General features: G+C 42.8%; 2 protein-coding genes across 5 annotated transcripts in view; one reads left to right on the plus strand and one right to left on the minus strand.

The window, feature by feature from the left end:
• exo1 (exonuclease 1) overlaps nt 1-7,165 on the minus strand; it is a 35,436-nt gene extending 28,271 nt beyond the window's left edge. Inside the window, exons 1-4 of one of the 4 annotated variants that reach the window (XM_038814753.1) lie at nt 7,062-7,165; nt 2,077-2,252; nt 1,229-1,348; nt 178-301 (exon numbers count right to left, since the gene is read on the minus strand). In XM_038814753.1, the coding sequence (XP_038670681.1) occupies nt 178-301; nt 1,229-1,348; nt 2,077-2,237 (405 nt within the window). In that variant the 5' untranslated portion in view covers nt 2,238-2,252; nt 7,062-7,165. Of the gene's footprint in view, nt 1-163; nt 302-1,228; nt 1,349-2,076; nt 2,253-4,094; nt 4,114-6,891; nt 6,912-7,061 lie in introns of those variants that run through there. The other 3 variants (XM_038814757.1, XM_038814764.1, XM_038814774.1) reach the window with 3 other exon arrangements.
• An 80-nt stretch (nt 7,166-7,245) lies between these two features.
• yipf4 (Yip1 domain family, member 4) lies at nt 7,246-22,592 on the plus strand. The gene is made up of 6 exons (XM_038814788.1): nt 7,246-7,508; nt 14,426-14,579; nt 17,108-17,279; nt 18,979-19,056; nt 19,167-19,280; nt 21,787-22,592. Exons 1-6 carry the CDS (start codon nt 7,421-7,423, stop codon nt 21,922-21,924), a joined length of 744 nt encoding a protein of 247 aa, XP_038670716.1. The 5' UTR covers nt 7,246-7,420; the 3' UTR covers nt 21,925-22,592.
• The last annotated feature ends 1,610 nt before the right edge of the window (nt 22,593-24,202 follow it).

Raw genomic sequence — 24,202 nt, forward strand, 5'->3', positions numbered from 1 at the left:
TCCTATGTCTGTGATGTACATTCTACGCAATTGCCAAAAAACTGGTATGCGCACAATAGTTTTGAATAGTCCAAATTACGGTCTGAAAAATCACTGAGACAGAATGAAATGCAGAATCTATATATAGAGCTCTATGCACAAGTTAGAGAAGTGGAAAGTAAACCTGAAATCACTTGCTTTTATGACTTCATGAGCCATGGCAGGTGTTATGTTGACACAACGAGTAAAACATTCTCTGGCTTCTGCCGACTTCCCTTCACGAAGGAGTTGCTTGCCTTTCTGCAAATTTGCTTGCCTACGTCTGTAATGCAGAAAACCACCCAAGCATAATGTTTCTAAACCACATGCATGAACAGCTGTGCAGATAAGTGGCACAAATTAGTACAGTAACACATGACGGCAGATGACTGCTGCTAAGAAAAAGAAATCAACATCATATTGCATGAAATAACTAGATTTCATGTTCAATAATATGACTCCTCAGGAATGTTAAAAGTGGGCAGCACGGTGGCGCAGTGGGTTAGCACTGCGACCTCACGGCGCTGAGGTCCCAGGTTCGATCCCGGCTCTGGGTCACTGTCCGTGTGGAGTTTGCACATTCTCCCCGTGTTTGCGTGGGTTTCACCCCCACAACCCAAAAATGTGCCAGCTAGGTGGATTGGCCACTCTAAATTGCCCCTTAATTGGAAAAATGATTGGGTACACTAAATTTAAAAAAAAAAAAAAAAAAAAGGAATGTTAAAAGTAATTTGCACACAGATCAATTTGATATTTCAATAAAGAAAAATATCATTTGTAATAACAGGAAAAAAAAACATTAGGCAGGGCTGCACGGGGTCACAGCAATTAACACAGTTGCCTCACAGGGCCAGGGACCCGGGTTCAATTCCAGCCTCGGGTGACTTTGCGGAGTTTGTACTTTCTCCCAGAGTCTGTGTGGGTTCCCTCCGGGTGCACCAGTTTCCTCCCCCAGATCAATGATGTGCAGGTTAGGTGGATTGGCCATGCTAAATTGCTCCTTAGTATCCAAAAGGTTCAGTGGGGGTTACTGGGGTAGGATGGGGCTAGGTAGGGTGCGCTTTCCAAGGGTCGGTACCGACTCGATGGGCCAAATGGTCTCCTTCTGCACTGTAGGGATTCTATTCTATGATTATGTTTCTCAGCTTAAATAAAATAAATCACATGAGCCTTAAAACTTGCAGTAGACGTTAGTAAATTTACTACTTACAATCTTCGAGCCTTTTCAACCTCTTTTTTAGAAGGTAAAGTGCATCCATCAAAAACCAGGACTGGCTTGATTCCAAATGAGACCAACATTTCAACAAATTTCATACAATAACCAACATATCTGAAACAAAACACATGTGGGTAGCATTAGAATGATTCACAAATACAATTAAGCGGCGGAAATGAAAAACGTTCTGATAAAGTCTTATACTGCAATCAGCCTAAACCATGCCAATTTGATGAAAGGTCATCGACTCGAAACATCAACTTTTGGATCTCTCTATATAGATGCTGCCTGACCTGCTGATTAATAAAAGCGGAGAATGCTGGAAGTAAAGCATTCCATGGTCAGGTGCAGCATACAAGAACTGACAATACTCAAGTCAACTATTTTTATTGCTTCAGTCGGTGATATTGCCAATTTTAGGAGCACAGGCACTTTTGTGCTGCGGACTCACTCGGAACTGGAACGAGACTACTATAAAAAAAGTATTGCACTCAGGAGTCTCATACCTTGAAACCACATTTAGTATCAAAATGAAATATTTTACTTAATTGAGTGTTTATAGCTTCCATATCTCCCCATCCCATTAATCTTGAAATTGCTATTTTGGATTCTTGCATCTCTACGAGAGGTCAGCATTTCAAGACAAAATAATTTTAAAAGATGGCTTCTCCAATTAAAAATCTTGCATGTGGATTAAATCTATCATAGTCTAGCTATTTTTTTAATCACATGGATGCTATTATTTAATCAATAAAAATTATGCAAAATAGAAAAACCCATCTTTATTCTTAGCATTTCATGGGGAAGTAAACACAAGTTCAAAGAAGGCAAAAAGGACTTACTGATCAGTCGGTTCTCCTTTTGCTAATTTATCAGCACACGCAAAAGCTCCTTTATGAAGCCAGCAATACATATCTAATGCGACAGTCTGTCCTTTGTATTTCTTGATATGGATTGGTTCTGAAGCGTCCTTAACAAACTGCAACAATCCTTGAATCCCCATGGTTCATCTATACTCCTGTTGAAGGATTAAAGTTTTCATAAGTACTCCCAGGCTAAAATAGATAAGTTGTAGTTTGAATAGCATTTGAAGTCAAAATGCCTGTAACCAAGTCAAATCTAAAGTCCTAATAAATATTTCAAAATTCGATACAGTTAAGTGGAGGATTTTATTCGAGAAAGAAAGGTGGTTGCAACTTAAACAGCTGACTAGCGGTAATGCAACGAGACTCCAAAAAAGTTGAAAAATAGAACCTGCCCCAATTAACAATAAAATAAACCCACTCCTGCACCGGAATGTGACAACTAGGGGCTTTTCACAGTAACTTCATTGCAGTGTTAATGTAAGCCTACTTGTGACAATAAAGATTATTTAAAAAATTTAAAAACACTGTCAGAGGAACATTTTAGATAAAAATAAAAACAACATTGCAACACAAGAGTTCAATAGGCATTCTTTGTGTCAATTCCACTCAAATCCTCAGCGTGATCTCTTTTCCCATTACACTACGGTGTCACTTCAAATTTACAATCATGGATTATGGTGTCCAAATCTAGTACCCACATTACTTGAAGGATAGTGAAACATTGGAGAAGATGCAGAAAAGAGAAGATGCTATCAATATTATGGGGATGCAACCATCAGAAAAAGTTGAATAGCCTGAGGATTTTTCTCTGGAAGAGAAGGCTAACAAAAATCCCGATAGAAATCCTGAAAATCACAAAGGATTTCAATAAGATGGATGTGGGGAAATTGTTCCACTTGAAGGCAAGTCCAGATCAAGGGGATACATTTAAGATAGCCACTAAGTGATCAAATGAGGGATTTAGAGGGAGGGATTGTCTTGCACAGAAAGTGGTAGCAATAGAAAACTCTCACTTTCAGACAAAATAGTTGAAAAGCACATAACATTTCGGGCAGCAGTGGTGCAGTGGTTAGTACTGCTGCCTCACGCATGGTGGCACAGTGGTTAACACTGGGACTACAGTGCTGAGGATCCAGGATCGAGTCCTGGCCCTGGATCACCGTCCGAGTGGAGTTTAAAAAAAAATAAATTTAGAATATCCAATTATTTTTTCCAATTAAGGGGCAATTTAGCCTGGCCAATTCACCTAACCTGCACATATTTGGGTTGTGGGGGCGAAACCCACGCAGACACGGGGAGAATGTACAAACTCCACACGGACAGTGACCCAGAGCCGGGATTCGAACCCGGGTCCTCAGCGCCATAGGCAGCAATGCTAACCACTGTGCCACCGTGCTGCCCCTGTCCGAGTGGAGTGTGCACATTCTCCCAGTGTCTGCATGGGTTTAACCCCCACAACCCAAAGATGTGCTGGTTAAGTGGATTAGCCATTCTAAATTGACCCTTAATTGGAAAAAAAAATAATTGGGTACTCTAAATTTATAAAAAGAAAAGTACTGCTGCCTCACAGCACGAGGCACCCAGGTCAATTCCCAGCCTGGGTCACTGTGTGTGGAGTTTGCACATTCTCACTGTGTTTGCGTGGGTCTCACCCCCGCAACCCAAAGATGTGCAGGGTAGGTGAAATGGCCATGCTAAATTGCCCCTTAATTGGAATAAATGAATTGGGTACTCTAAATTTATTTTTAAAAAGCACATAACATTGACACATTTAAGGAAAGTCTTGATGCAGATAAAGGAGAAAGATAAAGGGTATGAGGCAGAATGGGATGAATCAATTGAAGTGAAAACAGACTCCTGTGTAAACATTGGTACACATGATTCTAAGATAATCGCTTCCACTATTACAACTCATTGGCAGTCTGGCCAACTTTTAAGTCAGTTGCAGTGCACAAAATCTCTCCTGGAAATCATGGGACAGGACAAACAAGTACCTGGTCTCAAACCCAATCCAACAGCTGCCTGGTTTCAACCTTCCAAGGAAAAAGGGTGGTCCACCGTCAACAGGTTCAGGATAGGCATGCACATGCTTGGCCAACCTCCAAAGATGAGGCATTAGCATCCCCCCTCCCCCCCATGGGCCTGTGGGAGAGCAAACTATGCACCACATCATAGAAGAATGCCCAACCTACAAGACTCAACGGAGGCCTACCCACGCAGCATGACCAGAAGAATCTGTTTGACTTGGGGACTTTGCATTCACTAAATAAATTAAAATATAACAGCTATTTCTAACACCCCATGACTTTAAAGGGTAATCAATCTGGTTTAGCTCACTTGGCTAAATCGCTGGTTTTTCAAGCAGGCCAGCAGCACGGTTCGATTCCCGTACCAGCCTCCCCGGACAGGCGCCGGAATGTGGCGACTAGGGGCTTTTCACAGTAACTTCATTGAAGCCTACTCGTGACAATAGCGATTTTCATTTCATTTGAAAAGCTAACTCTGTTTCTCTGCACCGATGCTGTCTGGTCTGCTTAATATTTCCAGCATTCTCTGGTTTTCTTACAATTCTCATTTCATAACTACTTGTTATCTGATTGGGTACCAATTAAACTTGGCATGCTTTTCAACAGAAGTTTCACACTAAAATTTACATTGCCCTCTAAATCGAAAGCCTTCAGTAAACACGATGTGGAGATGCCGGCGTTGGACTGGGGTGAGCACAGTAAGAAGTCTTACAACACCAGGTTAAAGTCCAACAGGTTTGTTTCAAACACGAGCTTTCGGAGCACGGCTCCTTCTTCAGGTGAATGGAAAGGCTTGTTCCAGAAATGTTTATATAGACACAGTCAGAGATGCCCCGGAATGCGAGCACCTGCAGGCAATCAAATCATCAAAGATGCAGAGAGAGAGGTAACTCCAGGTTAAAGAGGTGTGAATTGTCCCAAGCCAGTTCAGTCGGTAGGCCTCTGCAAGTCCAGGCTTGTTGGTGGGGGCCGAATGTAATGCGACATGAATCCCAGATCCCGGTTGAGTCCGCATTCATGCGTGCGGAACTTAGCTATAAGTTTTTGCTCAGCAATTTTGCGTTGTCGCGTCTCCTGAAGGCCTCCTTGTAGAATGCTGACCCGGAGATCAGAGGCTGAATGTCCTTGACTGCTGAAGTGTTCCCCAACTGGAAGGGAACAGTCCTGCCTGTTGATAGTCGCACGATGCCCGTTTATTCGTTGTCGCAGTGTCTGCATGGTCTCGCCAATGTACCACGCTTCGGGACATCCTTTCCTGCAGCGTATGAGGTAGACTACATTGGTCGAGTCGCACGAGTATGCGCCGCGTACCTGGTGGGTGGTGTTTCCACGTGTAATGGTGGTGTCCATGTCGATGATCTGGCATGTCTTGCAGAGATTACCCTGGCAGGGTTTTGTGGTGTTGTGGTTGCTGTTCTGAAGGCTGGGTAATTTGCTGCAAACAATGGTTTGTTTGAGGTTGCGCGGTTGTTTGAAGGCCAGTAGTGGGGGTGTGGGGATGACCTTGGCAAGATGTCCATCCTCGCTGATGATGTGTTGGAGGCTGCGAAGAAGATGTCGTAGTTGCATTCCGGGGCATCTCTGACTGTGTCTATATAAACATTTCTGGAACAAGCCTTTCCATTCACCTGAAGAAGGAGCCGTGCTCCGAAAGCTCGTGTTTGAAACAAACCTGTTGGACTTTAACCTGGTGTTGTAAGACTTCTTACTGTGTTCAGTAAACACAACCATCTTATTTCAATACGTCAATCGTTCAAGCCAATGGGTAACATATTCTTATACCCACTGGTACATAGCAACAATCCGTTTAATTCTTATGTTAATTATTTTACTATGACTCTGCATATGCTGGCACATTGGTCAAGTAATGCACAATAAAAGTGGGCGTGCAATGATACATTAATAATAATCATTATGAGGGCAGCACGGTGGCCTAGTGGTTAGCACAGCTGCTTCACGGCACTGGGGTCCCAGGTTCTATCCCGGCTCTGGGTCACTGTCCGTGTGGAGTTTGCACATTCACCCCGTGTCTGCGTGGGTTTCGCCCAACCCAAAAATGTGCAAAGTAGGTGGATTGGCCACACTAAATTGCCCCTTAATTGGAAAAAATAATTGGTTAATCTAAATTTATTTATAATTTTTAAAAAATAATAATTATTAGTGTCTCAAGTCGGCTTACATTAACACTGCAATGAAGTTGCTATGAAAATCCCCCAGTCGCCACGTTCCGGCGCCTGTTCGGGAACACAGAGGGAGAATTCAGACTGTCCAAATTACCGTACAGCACATCTTTCAGGACTTGTGGGAGGAAACCGGAGCACCCGGAGGAACGAACCCGGGTCCCTGGTGCTGAGAAGCAACAGTGATAACCACTGTACTACCGTGGCCGCCCTTGTGGGAATAAGGGGAAAAATACACCACAAGAGGTACAAGGCCAGTCTGACACAACCAGAACCATCTGCGCTCAAGTAACTCCGGCCATTTGAGCATCCCAGATTTTCGTTGACACAAAACGCTCCCCTGAAGCGGCCTGGTAGGAGGAAGGTTACTGTGTTCAAGTCGCTATTTAAATACAAGTTGTTATTGGCGACGATTGGAACAGCAGCCAGGGTTGCTGCTGGGTTGACTCAAACCCATGGTTAAGGGTAAGAGGCCGGATGGAACTCAGCCGGAGGAGCAGTGTTATCATGCGGTCACATTAAAAATATACATCCCACACACACACACACACTGCCGCCATTGATCCCAGCTGGCGCCGGCTCACATCAGCAGACGGCGATGTCCCCGAGCGGGGTCGTTTAAATCGATCTTATTGTAAACCGTTTCATTCCATCGGCTCTGTTTTTTTTTTGGGGGGGTGGGGATACCCACTTTTTCTTATGTAAACATCAACCCCCGTCATCATCCCTCACACTGTCAGGTATCAAAACTTACCTCCGGGACACAGACGGACACATTTAAAAACGCTTCGATGGTTCCCCGCCAAAACTTTAGATGACCAAGGCGGATTACGATTGGCCGTTCGCGAGGTCCAATGGGAGAGCGTGGTGTTGGGACGTGGGGTGGGTCCGGGTGAGGGGAGGGTCACCTGACCCGGCCGCTGGCTGGGGGGGTTCTGCGCGTGCGCGCTAAGCCAGGGAGACGCTCGGCTTCTCTCTGTGACGTTGTCGGGGAAGCCAGGGTGGCGGCGGTGGTGCGCGAGGCGATCGGACGGTAAACGGCGGAAGGTCGCGCGGGCTCTGGAGTCCCGGCCCGCTTCCCCCTCTCTCCCCCCCGCCAGCTGTACCGGCGCCATGAGCTCGCACAGCAGCGGCCTGCCGCGGCAGCATTTCACCCCCGGCAATGGGGACTTCACCTTCGTCTCGTCGGCTGACGGTGAAGGTAGGCCCAAAGTTTGTTGTTGTGTAGATGTTTAGGAGGAGGGGTTGGGATGTTTAGGAAGGGGGGGGGGAGGGGGGGTGTGGGATGTTTAGGAAGGGGGGGAGGGGGGGTGTGGGATGTTTAGGAAGGGGGGGTGTGGGATGTTTAGGAGGAGGGGAGATGTTTAGGAGGGGGGGGGGTGTGGGATGTTTAGGAGGGGGGGTGTGGGATGTTTAGGAGGGGGGGGGTGTGGGATGTTTAGGAGGGGGGGGGTGTGGGATGTTTAGGAAGGGGGGGGGGAAGGGGGGGTGTGGGATGTTTAGGAAGGGGGGTGTGGGATGTTTAGGAGGAGGGGAGATGTTTAGGAAGGGAGGGGGTTGGGTGGGATGTTTAGGAAGGGAGGGGGTTGGGTGGGATGTTTAGGAAGGGAGGGGGTTGGGTGGGATGTTTAGGAAGGGAGGGGGGTGGGTGGGATGTTTAGGAAGGGAGGGGGTTGGGTGGGATGTTTAGGAAGGGAGGGGGTTGGGTGGGATGTTTAGGAAGGGAGGGGGTGGGGTGGGATGTTTAGGAAGGGAGGGGGTTGGGTGGGATGTTTAGGAAGGGAGGGGGTTGGGTGGGATGTTTAGGAAGGGAGGGGGTTGGGTGGGATGTTTAGGAAGGGAGGGGGTTGGGTGGGATGTTTAGGAAGGGAGGGGGTTGGGTGGGATGTTTAGGAAGGGAGGGGGGGGGGTTGGGTGGGATGTTTAGGAAGGGAGGGGGGGGTTGGGTGGGATGTTTAGGAAGGGGGTGGGGGATGTGGAGCCCGAGGCTGCTTTGGAAGAAATGCTACCCTAACAACCTGGGAAAGTTTCCTCTGTATATCATGATTGATGCCAGTGATATTTGGATTGTGTGCTCCCTGACTGCCTATTAAATCAGGCGCAGTCTTGTGTGACAGGCCCATCCCCAAATAGTTTTAGGAGGCTCAAATACCATTTGCTGCAGGGTTATTATAGTTAACAGGCAGATTAGGCTTCCTAGCTGTCAGCTGAGGCAGGATTTGAGCGAAGGTCCCAAAAGCCTACTCACTGCTTCACCGAAACTCCACCACCACATTTTTGTGTTAATGGTATTCAGTGCGTTGATGACATTCTGAAATTGCTCTCAGGGATAGTGATAATTCAGCGATTACTTGCATTTTAGTAGCACCTTTAATGCAAGGAAGTACCCCAAGGTGTTTCACAGAAGTGTAGTCCAGATAAAAAAGGATGTCAAGCCAAAGAAAACAGAATCTGCATGTGCTTTAGCCGTTTGGTCAATGAGATGGGTTTTGAGGAGGGAGATGGTTTAGGGCTGAGCCTGATGGTCATAGTTTTGGTCTATCCTATGAGTTGCAATTTCTTCCGGTCAAAACATTGGGGACCAAGCAAGGAGGCTGACAAGACAGGGTTGAAGGTGTGGGATAAATGGTGGAGGTACAGCTAGGTGGCATGCTTGTGACCCTGCGTCTTTGAATGATATTATCATGGAATTGCATGTAGATGATGGGATTACTGATAGATCTGTGGTGGGATCTCGGCAGTGAATGGGAAGAGCAGCCATTGTGATACCCTGGTTATGGTTGGATGGATAAATGGAGGTGAGGTGACAATAGAAAAGGTGTTGGAGGAGGAGGAGGATGATGATTATGTGTTCCTGTGTCTTCAACCAAGGCCATAGTGAGGCTGAAAAGAATTGAGGATGGAGAATGCACAGTTTCCAAAGTTACAAATAATGTCATTTATGACTTAAGGAATCATAATTATTGTAGAAGCTTAAAGTGCCCTACAAAGTTTGGAAGATAGAATAAACAATTGTACAGATGGGCATCTTCCATGATTTGCGAGGAAAAATAGAAACTCTTTTCATATATAGAGATATCACTGGGTTCTTGGGTAAGAAAACATCCTTATGTACTGCTGTGAAAAGTGCACATGCTTGCCATTACTCTTTACTGAAGCTTAACTATGATGTACATAGGAACATAGGATTTGGGAGCAGGAGTAGGTAATTTGGCGCTTCGGGCCTACTCCAGCATTAATGGTTAATCTGATTCTTATCTAGGCTCCACTTTCATTTTGCCCCTCTCACACCCACCTCACCTTTGTAGATCCAAAAACTATGGAACTCGCCTTGAATGGATTCCATTGCTTTCTAAGGAAGTGAATTCTACAGACTAATGACCCTCTGAGAGAAAAGATCTCTGTCTTAAAGGGCAGCATGGTGGCGCATTTGTGAGCACTGCAGCCTCAAAGCACCAAGGACCTGGGTTTGATCCCAACTCCGGGTCACTGTCCGTGTGGAGTTTACACATTCTCCCCATGTCTGTGTGGGTCTCACCCCCTCAATCCAAAGATGTGCAGGGTAGGTGAATTGGCCATGCTAAATTGCCCCTTAATTGGGGGGGGGGGGGGGAGAAAAGAATTAGGTACTTTAATTTTTTTTTTAAATCTCTTTCTTAAAGGGAAGGCTTCTTATTTTTAAATAGTGTCCCCTAGTTCTAATCTCCACGACAAGAGGAAACATCCTCCTGGTATCAATCCCCCTTGGGAGCACCCTTGACAAAGAGTCATCCAGACTCGAAACATTAGCTCCCTTTTGATTGATTGACTCCATAGATGCTGTCAGACCTGCTGAGATTGTCCAGTATTTTCTGCTTTTTTTTTCAGATTCCAGCATCCGCAGTAATTTGCTTTTATCCCTCAGGATCTAAAATCACCTCTCATTCTTCTAAACTCCCATGGCTTAATGCCCAACCTCTTCAACCTTTCTTCAAAAGATAAGTCCCTCTTCCCAGGAATGAGTCAAGTGAACATTCTCACTGGTGCATTTATATCCTTTTTCCAATAAGGAGACCCAAAACCATACACAGAACTCTAGAGGTGGTCTCACCAATGCCCTATTAAGTTGCGGTAAAACTTTCCTACTTTTAATTGCCATTCCCTTTGCAATAAACACCAACATTCCATTTGTCTTTCTAATCATTTGCTGTATCTGCATACTGACGTTTTGTGATTCATGTACCAGGACACCCGATCCCTCTTACCTCCGAGTTCAGCACTCTCAATTTAAATAGTATACTGCTTTTCTATTCTTCCTGCCAATGTGAACAAGTTCACATTTTTGCCACATTGTACTCCACCTGCCAAGTTTTTGCCCACTCACCAAACCTATCTATAACCCCTTTGTTGACTCTATTTTCTCTCAACAACTTACAATACCCCACCTACCTTGAAGTCAACAACCAATCCAGCTACCATATTTTCTCTCCCCTCATCCTCAGTAATGGTGACCATGAAACTATCATTGATTGATTTTTGTAAAAACCCATGTAGTTCACTAATGTCTCTTGAGGGAAGTAAATCTGCAGTCTTCACTGGTCTGGCCAACGTGTGGCTCCAGGGTCAGAACAATCTTAACTGTCCCTACAATGGCCTCGCAGGCCACATAGTTCAGGGGCGATTAGGGATAGGCAAGAAGTGCATCCCATGAAAGAATACATTTTTAAAAATTAGGTGCAGTTATTGTGGCCAGTCTAAAAGTTGGAATGTGAATAGAGTAGGGAGTTAATGTTTCCATTACTGTTATTTACTGCAGTTTTGTCATTTCCGTAGTGAAGACAAAGTTTTTATACTTTTTTTTTCTTGTTTTTTTTTTCTTATAAATTTAGATTAGCCAATTATTTTTTCCAATTAAGGGGCAATTTAGCGTGGCCAATCCACCTACTCTGCACATTTTTGGGTTGTGGGGGCGAAACCCACGCAGACACGGGGAGAACGTGCAAACTCCACACGGACAGTGACCCAGAGCCGGGATCGAACCTGGGACCTCAGCGCCGTGAGGCGGTTGTGCTAACCACTAGGCCACCGTGCTGCCCCTAGTTTTTATACTTAATACACTTTGTTGCTTCAGCTTTAACGGTTCCAATTAATCTAACTGTGTTGTCCAATTTGTACGCCATTGGCCATCTGTTGCTAGCTGGAAATCAGATGTAACTAATTGAATTTAGTAAAAAGAAAAAGTAATGGTCATTGGGAATGTGGTTGTAATACTCGTATTGGCATTATGTATGCATGCACGGACGCTTTGTTATTGGGAAGACAAAAGTAAAATGCACATGTCTTTACTGATCAGTGTGAGTGTTTTACATCTTTTGTAAAAATGGGGATAGGTACTTAAGTAAATATATATATTTATATGAAATACACTGACCTCTCGTGGCATTAAACCATTTTCCTCCAGAACTAGCACATCTGGTGTCATTGAGGCTACGTGCTGTGGCTAGTCAGTACTTTCTATTGGACAGCACTGAACTAGATAAATGATAAATTATTGGCCAGTTAGAATTATTACTTCCAATACAGAATCTGCCATTTTTGCATCACCTTCACAAATTACACAGTGTAAGAAATTTGTATTCTTGGCGCGTTGTCCAAATTGTTCTTCCTCCATGACAATTGCAGTTATGCAGGAAAGGAAAGCATGCTTTTGAAGAATATCTTTAACTATTGAATTTCAGATTGAGATTTTGAGAGCAATCTTGAACATTTGCGTATTGCTTCAATAAATCTTAAATTCAAAGGCTTGGTCCTAAGTACTGCCTACTTAGTTAAAAGCTATAACTTTGGTTTCTATCCAAAGAATTGTCGTGTGTCAGTTTTTCTTTCCCAGCACTGAAACAGCCCAAATTAAAGTCACAAATGAGCACGATGCATTCATTGTCCTTCCTTGGAATTCTTCACCCATCTGCAACCTTTGAGACAATTGACGTTTCCCCTTTCCAACAGGCCTCTCTGTTGCCCAACTTCGTGGACTTCCCACATCTGGTTCTGTTCTTGTCTACCCAGTCACGTCCAGGGAATCTCATGGAATGGCTTCTCTTCTACCCCAAACCATAACCTCTGAAGTTACCCAAGGACTATCCTGGACCCTTTTCTTATTCTTATCTACATATTGCCCCGCAGCAACATGATATATATATAGGTGCCATCTTCCAAATGTACCTTTAATGATAAGTCTGGGCTGTTGTGCATCCTCCTTTGCTCTACTATTGGCGGTCATGGCTTCTGTCATTGAGCCACTACTCTCTCAAAATTTTCCCCTGCATCTTTCCACCTCTTCAAATCTCTCATTTAAGATGCTCCTTAAAATCTACCTCTTTTACCAACCTTTTAGTCACCTATCCTAATATCCCCTTTAGCTTGATGTAAAGTTTTGTCTTATTACATTCCTGTAAAATACTTTGGGATGTCTCACTACATTGATGAGACTTGTGAATTAATTATCTGAAAAAGAAGAATATACAATGTTATGGGAAGAAGTGAATGGTACGCAATTAAGGGAAATGTGCATTTGGAAAACAGGTGCTGTGATGATTCATAGAATCCCTACAGTTCAGAAGGGGGCCATTTGGCCCATTGAGTCTGCAGCAACCCTCAGAAAGAGCACCCCACGTATGCTCACTCTCCTGCCCCATCCCCTTGATCCCACCCAACCTTTGGACACTAAGGGGAAATTTAGCATGGTCAATCCACCTAGCCTACACATCTTTGGACTGTGGGACGAAACCAGAGCACCCGGAGGAAACCCACGTGGACAGTCTTCATAGAATTTACAGTGCAGAAGGAGGCCATTCAGCCCATCGAGTCTGCACCGGCTCTTGGAAAGAGCACCCTACCCAAGGTCAACACCTCCACCCTATCCCCGTAACCCAGTAAACCCACCCAACACTAAGGGCAATTTATCATGGCCAATCCACCTAACCTGCACATCTTTGGACTGTGGGAGGAAACCGGAGCACCCGGAGGAAACCCACGCACACCGGGGAGGATGTGCAGACTCCGCACAGACATTGACCCAAGCCGGAATTGAACCTGGGACTCTGGAGCTGTGAAGCGATTGTGCTATCCACAATGCTACCGTGCTGCCCAGTCACCCAAGGTCAGAATTGAACATGGGTTCCAGGTGCTGTGAGGCCATGTGAGGCAGCAGTGTTAACCACTGAGCCACCTCTCTGTGATTTTGTAAATGCAAGTAGTTATAATATGCGGTTAATCTTGTTTGTCAGATCAAATATGCATGCAGAGTCAAATGTACTTGGGCGATATAGGAAATAAGCAATTTTTTCAATTATCTATAGAAAATTACCTAGTCTTCCACTTACATCTTGAGCAAGATCAGGAAACAAAAGTACCTTATTTTCTGTAATATTTTACTTACATTTCGTAGTTGGATGAAGCAGAGCTTTCATTTTTTTAGCTATGGCAAATTTTCAAAGTGCATTGATAGAAGTTGTAGACTTCTTTGTTTTCCTGAAGAATATGAAACTGGGAACGCTCACGCATTCAGAAAAAAACAGAAAGCTAAATAAACAGGTTTATGGAGTGAATGAATTTGGAGAATTATGAAGTTGGCATACCTTGAAGACAACATGAATGTATAAAATTTAGATTAACACAATACATTTTGAAAATTGGCTGTATAATGCAATGATCGATGTAAAATGTTGATGCATATTCTTCAGATTGTGTTTACAAAGGCTATTTTCCAGAGGTAAAAAAGGGGAGAGAGCACAGTGTTTGAGGGAATTAGGTGTGATTCTACAGAACACAAAGATCATAGTGTCTTTCAGCTAACATTGGCTTTTTAACCTGTATTCCTTGTCGGTGAGTCGGTTCACTAATAAAGATTCCTTTTTGTGGAAATAATCTATTGAGTGTTCATTAAAAGATTTCTCTGTAGTATTTGGGTTGTGTTTATCCACCAGTGCAACCTATCTTTGACCAGAAGAAAATGTGGGTGCCATCTGTTTAAATATATTGTATGTGCAGTTTTCTGTGGAACTTAACATTAAAGTTCCACGGACGACTTCTTGAATTTTAGCTGTTTTGACATCTCCTTAATGTTTAACCTTTCTGTAGACCTCAGTGGTTCTATGGCTGCCCCAGAGGTTAAACTTAATATGGATACTGATTCTGCAAAAGATGCCTCAGCAACTGCATTCCTCCGGAAGAGAGGATATGGATGGCTTCTGGAAGTGGAGGATGAGGATTCTGAGGATTCAAAACCACTCCTGTATGTTTAATTCCTTTTGGTGGTGTATGTTTAATATAATGAATGTGTTCATGAGATAAATATTTAAATCTGGATATTAAGGAGATCTGCATTGTGGGGGTGCATTCACCATATATACTGAAGGGGTTCACTGCCATTTACTCAATGGCAAATAGGGATGAGTAATCAAATGTTCACATCCCAAGAATTAACTTTTGTAAATTCCATTAATAAATTTGTAACTATCACCTATTTGGGTTGAAACAGGGGTTTACTAACCCAATGCAGTCCAAGTATTAGCATTACTTATTAAATAATATTGAAATGGACCTCTGAAAGATATACAGAAGTTCAAAGTAGAAATTAGGCACAAGGTGAAGACTTGTCTCAAGCCATTAACAGGGGATATAGGCATATATTTAATGTGCTGATTACTTTTTACTTCAAAAAAATGTTGCACTTTCCCTTACACCTGTCCACAAGCAACCGTTATCTTCCTTGGTTTTGTTGACAAGGTGGCTGAAAGGGAGGAGGAGTGCTGTCTAACCAGATCAGATTTGTTTGTGCTTCAATTTGCGATCCTCTGAAGTTCTTTCTGGCGTAGGTCGATTTGAGTAAATTTCATACTGCTTGACGGTTGTCCTGGTCATGTAAATTGTCGTAGGTTGCCAAGATCATTGCTTCATTGTTGTGGCACTTGAATGTGTGATCTTGCGTTGAAAGTCACAGCCCATTTAATACAACTTAGCAAATGTTTCCGTAAATTGAGTATTAACTAATGGAGATCGTGACTACAGTATTATGAAGCTGGAGGCAGCTTGAGATCCAGTTTCTAAATGCCTCCCCTTAATTACTTAATTACTCTGAAATTACTTAACCCAGCTTGAATTTTAAAAAACTTTTTTTCTTAAATTTAGAGTACCCAGGGCAGCACGGTGGCACAGTGGTTAGCATTGCTGCCTACGGCGCTGAGGACCCGGGTTCGAATCCCGGCCCTGGGTCACTGTCTGTGTGGAGTTTGCACATTCTCCCCGTGTCTGCGTGGGTTTCGCCCCCGCAACCCAAAGATGTGCAGGTTAGGTGGATTGGCCACGCTAAATTGCCCCTTAATTGGAAAATAAGAAAAATAAATAAATAATTGGGTACTCTGAATTAAAAACAAAAAAAAAATTTAGAGTACCCAATTATTTTTTCCAATTAAGGGGCAATTTAGCGTGGCCAATCCACCTATCCTGCACACCTTTGGGTTGTGGGGGTGAAACCCATGTAGACACGGGGAGAACGTGCAAACTCCACATGGACAGGGACGAGATTCGAACCCAGGTCCTCAGCGCCATAGTTAGCAATGCTAACCACTGTGCCACCGTGCTGCCCTTCTAACCGTGTTAATGTCAAATACTTAGATTATTTTTTCTTCGGTTCTTTGAGAATAAAGACACAATTAAAATAATGTGGCTAATCAATTTTAAAAATGGTCAGAGTAACTTCAAATTTCAAAGCAATGCAAGAAAAATCTGCTATAAATTTTTACGTACAACAGCCTTGATAATGGAGGTGGTGGCAGGTTTGAAATTCGATTTTAGTTGACAAATTAGAGATGTATCTGGTATTTTCTTTTAAATTAATTTTCAGTGATGAATGATAGTAAAGTTATCCATTTGGAGACCGAACTCCATGTGCTCTTTGCTAAATTAGATGGTAGTCCTGTGAGTAAGTTCTTAATAGCAAACCTGCTTAGGCTTACCGTGTAGGTCGGTTTACTTCCTCTTCCTTGCTAAAGGCACTGATTCTGGTGAATGCTTTCATTACTGTCATACTTTGGCCATCTGCCTAACAGCCTGTCATCTCCATTTCTTTGCCTGTTACTATTCACATTCTAGGCTATGAGAAGTTGAGGTGGTAATTGATATTACAGCAGAGCTTGCCTCCTCATTTAATGTTTACCCATGCACCAAACTTGCTGCTGCCCTGTGCTGAATCTGGGAACAAATGATGAGTATGGTTCAATTACATGTGCCTTAACCAACTGAACCATTAGAAAAGCTGATTTAGCTCATTGGGCTAAGTCACTGGCTTTTAAAGCACAGTAAGAAGTCTTACAACACGAGCTTTCGGAGCACAGCTCCTTTCTCGCCTGAGGAAGGAGCTGCGCTCCGAAAGCTCGTGTTTGAATCAAACCTGTTGGACTTTAACCTGGTGTTGTAAGACTTCTTACTGTGCTCACCCCAGTCCAACGCCGGCATCTCCACATCATGGCTTTTAAAGCAGGCCAGCAGCACGGTTCGATTCCCGTATCAGCCTCCCCGGACAGGCGCCGGAATGTGGCGACTAGGGGCTTTTCACAGTAACTTCATTGAAGCCTACTCGTGACAATAAGCGATTTTCATTTTTCAAAAGCAAAGGGATTCCCTTGTAGGCTGATGCTCAGTGACATTGGAATCCATGTTCCTGGTGTTTTAGAGACTTGGGTCTGCTTCTTGTTTTTAAGATGTATACTGTTTCATAGTTGAACTGTCATTTCAATTATTTTAATTCTTTTAATGTTACAGGGAGGAGTTGGACATTGATCTAAAGGATATTTACTACAAAATCCGATGCGTGTTGATGCCAATGCCATCACTGGGATTCAATAGACAGGTCGTGAGAGATAATCCTGACTTCTGGGGGCCACTGGCAGTGGTCCTCTTGTTTTCAATGATCTCGCTATATGGACAATTCCGAGTAAGTGTATTGGTGAAGGAGCAACAGATAAGACTGATGTCAACTATAAGTTTAAAAAGTGCACCATGGAGTACTTTTCCTGCCATTTAGAGGAAAGTATTACCATTGGTTACAATAACTGAGAAGATGCACCAGCAAAATAATAAATGGATTTGATAATTTCTCTGTATTTCCTGCTCTATTTTCTCTGACAGGGAAGTCAAAACAAGTAGAAGATGTTTTAAAATTACAACACGGTCACAGTCATTTAGGAGTGAAATCCGGACGCAATTTTTCATACCAGCGGGAGTGAAAATTAGGAATTCTTGCTCCAAAACCGCAGAAGCTGGCTGAATTCAAATTTTTTTTTTAAATTTAGAGCACCCATTTATCTTTATTTTTCCAATTAATGGGCATTTAGCATGGCCAATCCGCCGACCCTGCACATCTTTGGATTGTGGGGATGAGACCCACACAGGCACGGGAGGGAAGGTGCAAACTCCAGACGGACAGTGACCAGGGAGTGGGATCAAACCTGGGTCCTCGGTGCCATGAGGCAGCAGTGCTAACCACTGCGCCACCCTCCCGCCCTGAATTCAAATATTCAATACTGAGATGTTTAGCATTTTGTTCAGTAAATAACTCAAGGGATGGGGAGCAGAAGCTGGAAAATTGTGTTGTGGTACAGATTATCCATGGCCTAATTGTAAAGGGAAATGGGTTGAAGGAACTGAATGGTCTGTTCCTATCATGTAAACTATTCACGGGATCTTCTGAAGTTGCCATGTAGTCTGAAGTTCCTGAGGCATTATTCAGTTATTCAATGCAGTGAGTCCCAATGTGCTGCATAAAATGCATTGTGCCAAAGGATTCTTAATCCAGTTCAGATTATTTTCAACATTTGGCCTTTGAAGATGAAGAGAACGAGTCATGAGGTCTACAGCACAGAAAAGGCCCTTAGGCCCATGGCGTCTGCGCTGGTCAAAAGCAACCACCTAACTATTCTAATCCCATTTTCCAGCACTTGGTCCATAGCCTTGTATGCATATCTAAGTACCTCTTGAATGTTATGAGGGTCTCTGCCTCCACCACCCTTTCAAGCAGTGAGTTCCAGATTCCCACTATGCTCTGGTGAAAACATTTTCCCTCACCTCCCCTCTAATTCTCCTGCCCTTACCTTAAATCTATGCCCTCGATCATTGATCCTACCACCAAGGGGAAACATCTCTTCCTGTCGACTCTAACTGTGGCCCACGGAATTTTATCATCCACCAGTCTCCTTCGAAATATATTGTCATTCCTTCAATATTACTATGTCAGCATCCTGGAACTCCCTTCAAAACAGCATTGTTGTTTGTAACATCACCATGCAAACTTCAGCGGTTTAAGAAGGTTCAAGTCACCTCAAAGAAAGAAGAGGTGGTTAATAAATGCTGGCCTTTCCAACAATGCCCACATCATGTATCTAGTTGTACTGAATTTAATGAAATAAATTACAATTTGTCTTGTTGAACATCTGCTGTGTTACCTTTTCTTCTTTACCTGTTCTTTCCCAGAAAGTGAAAACAGCTTATTTCTGTTCCTATTAAAGGTCACAGTCTTGACCAACTCTGTTTTGCTCTCCATAGATGCTAAGTGTCTCTAGCACTCTGTTTTTATTTCAGATTTCCAGTCTTTTGTTTTTAACAAAATGTCATATCTTGTTTTGTTAATTGTTTAGGTTGTTTCCTGGATTATAACAATCTGGATATTTGGATCGCTAACTATCTTCTTGTTGGCTCGGGTTCTTGGTGGGGAGGTAGGTACTGCTTAATTCCTATTGTATGCTTTCACTCAGTCTAGGTAACTTGTACAGATATGGTATTTTTGCAAATCTAAGTCATATAACTTGGCTATCCTAATTTACAGGTTGCATATGGTCAGGTTCTTGGCGTGATTGGGTATTCTCTACTCCCTTTGATTGTAATTGTTCCAGTCCTTTTGGTTGTTCAATCTTTTGAGCTTTTATCTACAGTGATAAAGGTGAGTATCTCATCTGTGAAAATATTAGTCTTAAGTGATAGTTACTGTGAGAGTGTAAAATCTTGCTTTTAGCTGTGATACACTGTCTAGATTATGACCACACTGTGTATATTCTTACAAATGATGCATTTTTTAATGCCTATTGTCTTTGAAGTTTGAATTCAGGTAACCATTTTGATGGCCAAAAACGCCCTTGCATCTCTGCTGTTGGTACAATTTTTTTTAAATCAGTAAAAATATTGATTTCAACTGAAAACTGATCTGTTTTTTTTCCCAAGTTAGTTATTTCAATAGTTTGCCCTGCGACATTCATATACTCCACACCTCTCTTCCTCCAGAACAATATCCTTGTTAGACTTAAACCTCGTCCGGTCCATTGGAAACATGCAGCCCATTTTAGATTTAACTGGTCAAGCATTCAGTAGGTTGGCAACTATTTATGACTACTGATGTTGTCACGACACCCTGGGCGAGTTCCAAACCCCACACCCCCCTCGACCTGGGGTCGCAACATGAGTGAATTAACAAATAATTCTGATTAACTTGTCGATGATTTTTGGGCAGCATGGTGGAGCAGTGGTTAGCACTGCTGCCTTACTCCGCCGATGTTCGATCCCGGCTTTGCGCATTGTCCATGTGGTGTTTGCATATTCTCCCCGTGTTTGCGTGGGTTTTGCCCCCCCCCCACAACCCAAAGATGTGCAAGGTAGGTGGATTGGCCACACTAAATTGCCCCTTAATTGGAAAAAATGAATTGCGTAGTCTAAATTTATTTTTAAAAACTTAACGATGATTTTGGCCCTAGACCGATGCAATGAGATGCAGACATCAGATTTATAAGTAAAAGTGGCCCTGGGTCACTGTCCATGTGGAGTTTGCACATTCTCCCCATGTCCGCATGGGTTTCACCCCCACAACCCAAAGATGTGCTGGTTAGGTGACTTGGCCATGCTAAATTGCCCCTTAATTGGAAAAAGTAAAATAATTGGCTACTGTAAATTAATTTTAATAAAAGACAGACACACGCGGTGGGAATGGAGGAGAGAGTTTAAACTGCAAAAGGGATTAATAATTATGAGATTGTTGTTTGCTGCCGACGTAGGTCTTTATAGCCAGCGATCCCTAATGATGTATCAAATCTGAAACTCTAGGTTTTTGACAGCTTTCCAAATCAGCAGGCAGAGAGAGCGCGATTTAAAGCTGCCTCTTGCCCTGCTCTCTTCACTGCATACACACCAAAACTATATGGCACACTTCCCAAGACATGCCCTCCTTCTGGAACTTTCCATCGAGCCCCACGAATCACGGGTCCCAACAGGAAAAGGCTGCAATGTGAATTTTTCTCGATTGGCTGCTTTCCAACTTTATCAAATCATCATCACCTGTTCTACCACAGAACCTAAAGGAGATGTCTTGGCTTGGTCCATCACAATAGGGATTCCAACTCTGTCTAAAATCTGTAGTTTAAACAGAATTCCCAGATGGTGTAGCAACATTGTACTGGCTTAACCAAAAGACAGGCAGCAGGGTGGGGATAAAAAGGAAAACACAGGGCAGACAAAAAGGGTTTTACAATAGTATCCTAACAATATTATTTTCATAAATCTTCTCAGCACTTGGATCAGTTTGATTCGATTAGTCGGCCTCTCACCTTGAAGTCAAAGCAATTAGTTTAAACCTTACTCGAGGCTTCCACATAGTTCTAATGCTTCAGTATAATGCAGAGAATGTGTTGTGGAATGAGAGGTGACATCTATGAATGAGATATCAAACCTAGGTCTTGTCAGCTTGTTTATATGTCTGCAGGTTCTTACCATACTAATATCAACATCTGTGCTATTTATTAGATATTTATTGTGCAGGAATGATCTTCGTTTGCATACGTTACTGCATTAGAGTATGCAAAAACCCGTGTTATACTTCACAGGGACAATGCTTTTTATATATCTTATGGAAAGATTTTATTCACTTTGGTCGTTCTTTTTTTGCACATGGCCATTTCGTGCAAATGCAGCTGTCATCATATCACCATCATGATGCATGTACAGAAAATGCTGTATACCACAAAGTACATGTTTAATTTTACTGCTTCCTTGGTCAATGTCAGTGACTTCATGAGCCATTTTTTGTATGCCAGCTAGCTTCTTGTCCCTCCTTCAAAATGTTCCAAATCATTATTTTTAAATGTGGCATGAAGATTTTCACTGGATCATTAGTATATTGTGGTACAATTAAGAGGTACATGCTTTAACTACCACCATCATTGGAGCAGATTTATGCACCAATGCTAAACTTGTAGTGTTAAGTGCGCTTTAAAAGTTAATATCAGTGTTGATACTCCATCTACGGTGTGTGGCTTCTGTGTCTTTCCCAGAACATGACTTTTGAGGCTTGGAATTTGCTGCAAGTAGAATAGAGGATGCAAATCTCTTTGTTTACTTTGGTATAATGTATTGAAGATGTTCAAAAATGGTAACAAATTGCACTGACAACTCTTGTTTTTCAGCTATTGGGTGTTTTCTGGGCTGCTTACAGTGCTGCTTCCCTGCTGGTTGGAGAAGAATTCAAAACAAAGAAGCCTCTTCTGATATATCCAATATTTCTTCTGTATATTTACTTTTTATCCTTGTACACTGGTGTCTGATGTCAAGAGACCCAAAAATTGAAGTACTTTTTGGACTCTGTTTGGCGAGGTCTGTTGAAAGGAAATTGTTGAAGAAAAGTGCTATTGACTCCACGTGTTGAAGAAAATGGGGTTCTTCTCTGCACTCCAGACTTCAAGTGGTTATTTTCAGGTCTAAAGCATAGTTCTTAAGGTTTTAAACACTAGAAAGAAGCTTGATACATTTTACTTTAATTCATATTTTTAAGCTGTTTTGGGTTTTGCGAAAACAACACAGACGAAGGCTGTGACCAGTTTGACTGGAAGTAGATGGTGGAACAGTGCTAACTGCCCTGTGCCAAAGCATCAAGAATGACGTAGCCAAGGATGGGCATTTATGTCCAAAGCATTTTGGATTTTGAAACAACCTGAAAGAAAAAAATAAATGTTAAAGCATGGTGTTTTGAGATCATTGTACCTTTTTATGCGATTCTAATAAGTGGAATTGATTTTGTAGATATCTTTATTTAAGGCAATGCAATCCTGCAAACCGATTTATTCCAAGCGTTTTAAAAGTTCAATCTGTGTAGATGAGTTCAAATTTAAGTTGGGTGCCTTTTGCTTGGATTTTTTTAGCTGCTCTCTGGCTGTTGTATACAAGAATTAATAACATACGCATTTGTAAAATAAACTGCAAATAAGGTGTCAAGTGGTTGCCTTTTTAAAAAAGAATATTCATACTGTGTTACCTGCTTATGTTCCTTTTATTCAGATTTGGATTTAAAGGTACGTTTGACTTTTTCCTCTAAATGTATTGGGTTTAAACCACATGCATGATTTCACCCATCATGTTAAATTTTCCTTTTTGAAAAAAACAATAAGCTTAAGTAGCTTGGGTGATGGAATGAAGTGCATATTCCATAAGAATGGATACAAGATATCTAACCTATAACCAATGTAAAAGTGGACAAATAGATGCTGAATTATGTGGTTAAACTCAATTCTACTAGTATCACAAAACATTTATCTGAACCAGCTAGCTTAGGTTCAAGGCTGAGATGGACAGGTTTTTAATTAGTAACGGAATCACGGGATATGGGGATAAGGTAGAAAAGTGGAGTTGAGGATTATATCAGGTCATTACATTAATGATCTGGAAGAAGGAACAGAAGGCACTGTTGCTAAGTTTGCAGATGATACAAAGTTCTGCAAGTTCTATATTGAGCAAGCAAGGGGGCTGCAGAAGGATTTGGACAGGCTAGGAGAGTGGGCAATGAAGTGGCAAATGAAATATGTGCAAAAGTGTGAGGTTATGCACTTTGGATGAAGGAATTTAGGAATAGACTATTTTTTGTAAATGGGGGAAATGCTTCGGAAATCAGAAGCACAAAGGGATTTGGGAGTCCTTGTTCATGATTCTCAAGATTAACGTGCAAGTTCAGTCGGCAGTTAAGGCAAATGCAATGTTAGCATTCATTTCAAGAGGGCTAGAATACAAGACCAGGGATGTACTTCTGAAGCTGTATAAGACTCTGGTCAGACCCCATTTGGAGTATTGTGAACAGTTTTGGGCCCCGTATCTAAGGAAGGATATGCTGGCCTTGGAGAGGGTTCAGAGGAGATTCACAAGTATGATCCCTGGAATGAACGGCTTGTTGTATGAGGAACAGTTGAGGACTCTGGGTCTGTACTCGTTGGAGTTTAGAAGGATGAGGGGGGATCGTAATGAAACTTACAGGACACTGCGAGGCCTGGGCGGCACGGTGGCTCAGTGGTTAGCACTGCTGCCTCACGGCGCTGAGGACTCTGGTTTGAATCCCGGCCCATGGTCACTGTCCGTGTCTGCAAGGGTTTCACCCCCACAACCCAAAGATGTGCAGAGTAGGTGGATTGGCCATGCTAAATTGCCCCTTAATTGGAATAAAATAATTGGGTACTCTAAATTGATTTTTAAAAAACGATACTGCGAGGCCTGGATCAAGTGGACATGGAGAGGATGTTTCCACTTGTAGGAAAAACTGGAACCACAGGACGCGATCTCAGACTAAAGGGACAATCCTTTGAAACAGAAGAGGAGGACTCTTCAGCCAGAGGGTGAGTGAATCTGTGAAACTCTTGCCGCAGAAGGCTGTGGAGGTCAAATCACTGAGTGTCTTTAAGACAGAGGTGGATAGGTTCTTGATTAATAAGGGGATCAGGGGTTATGGGGAGAAGGCAGGGAATGGCGATGAGAAAAATATCAGCCGTGATTGAATGGTGGAGCAAACTTCTGGGCTAATTCTGCACCTATGCCTTATGGAGCGTGAAGTAGTTGATACTG

This window comes from Scyliorhinus canicula, chromosome 1, assembly GCF_902713615.1.
Source record: "Scyliorhinus canicula chromosome 1, sScyCan1.1, whole genome shotgun sequence".
In the NCBI taxonomy this organism is placed as follows: Eukaryota; Metazoa; Chordata; class Chondrichthyes; order Carcharhiniformes; family Scyliorhinidae; genus Scyliorhinus; species Scyliorhinus canicula.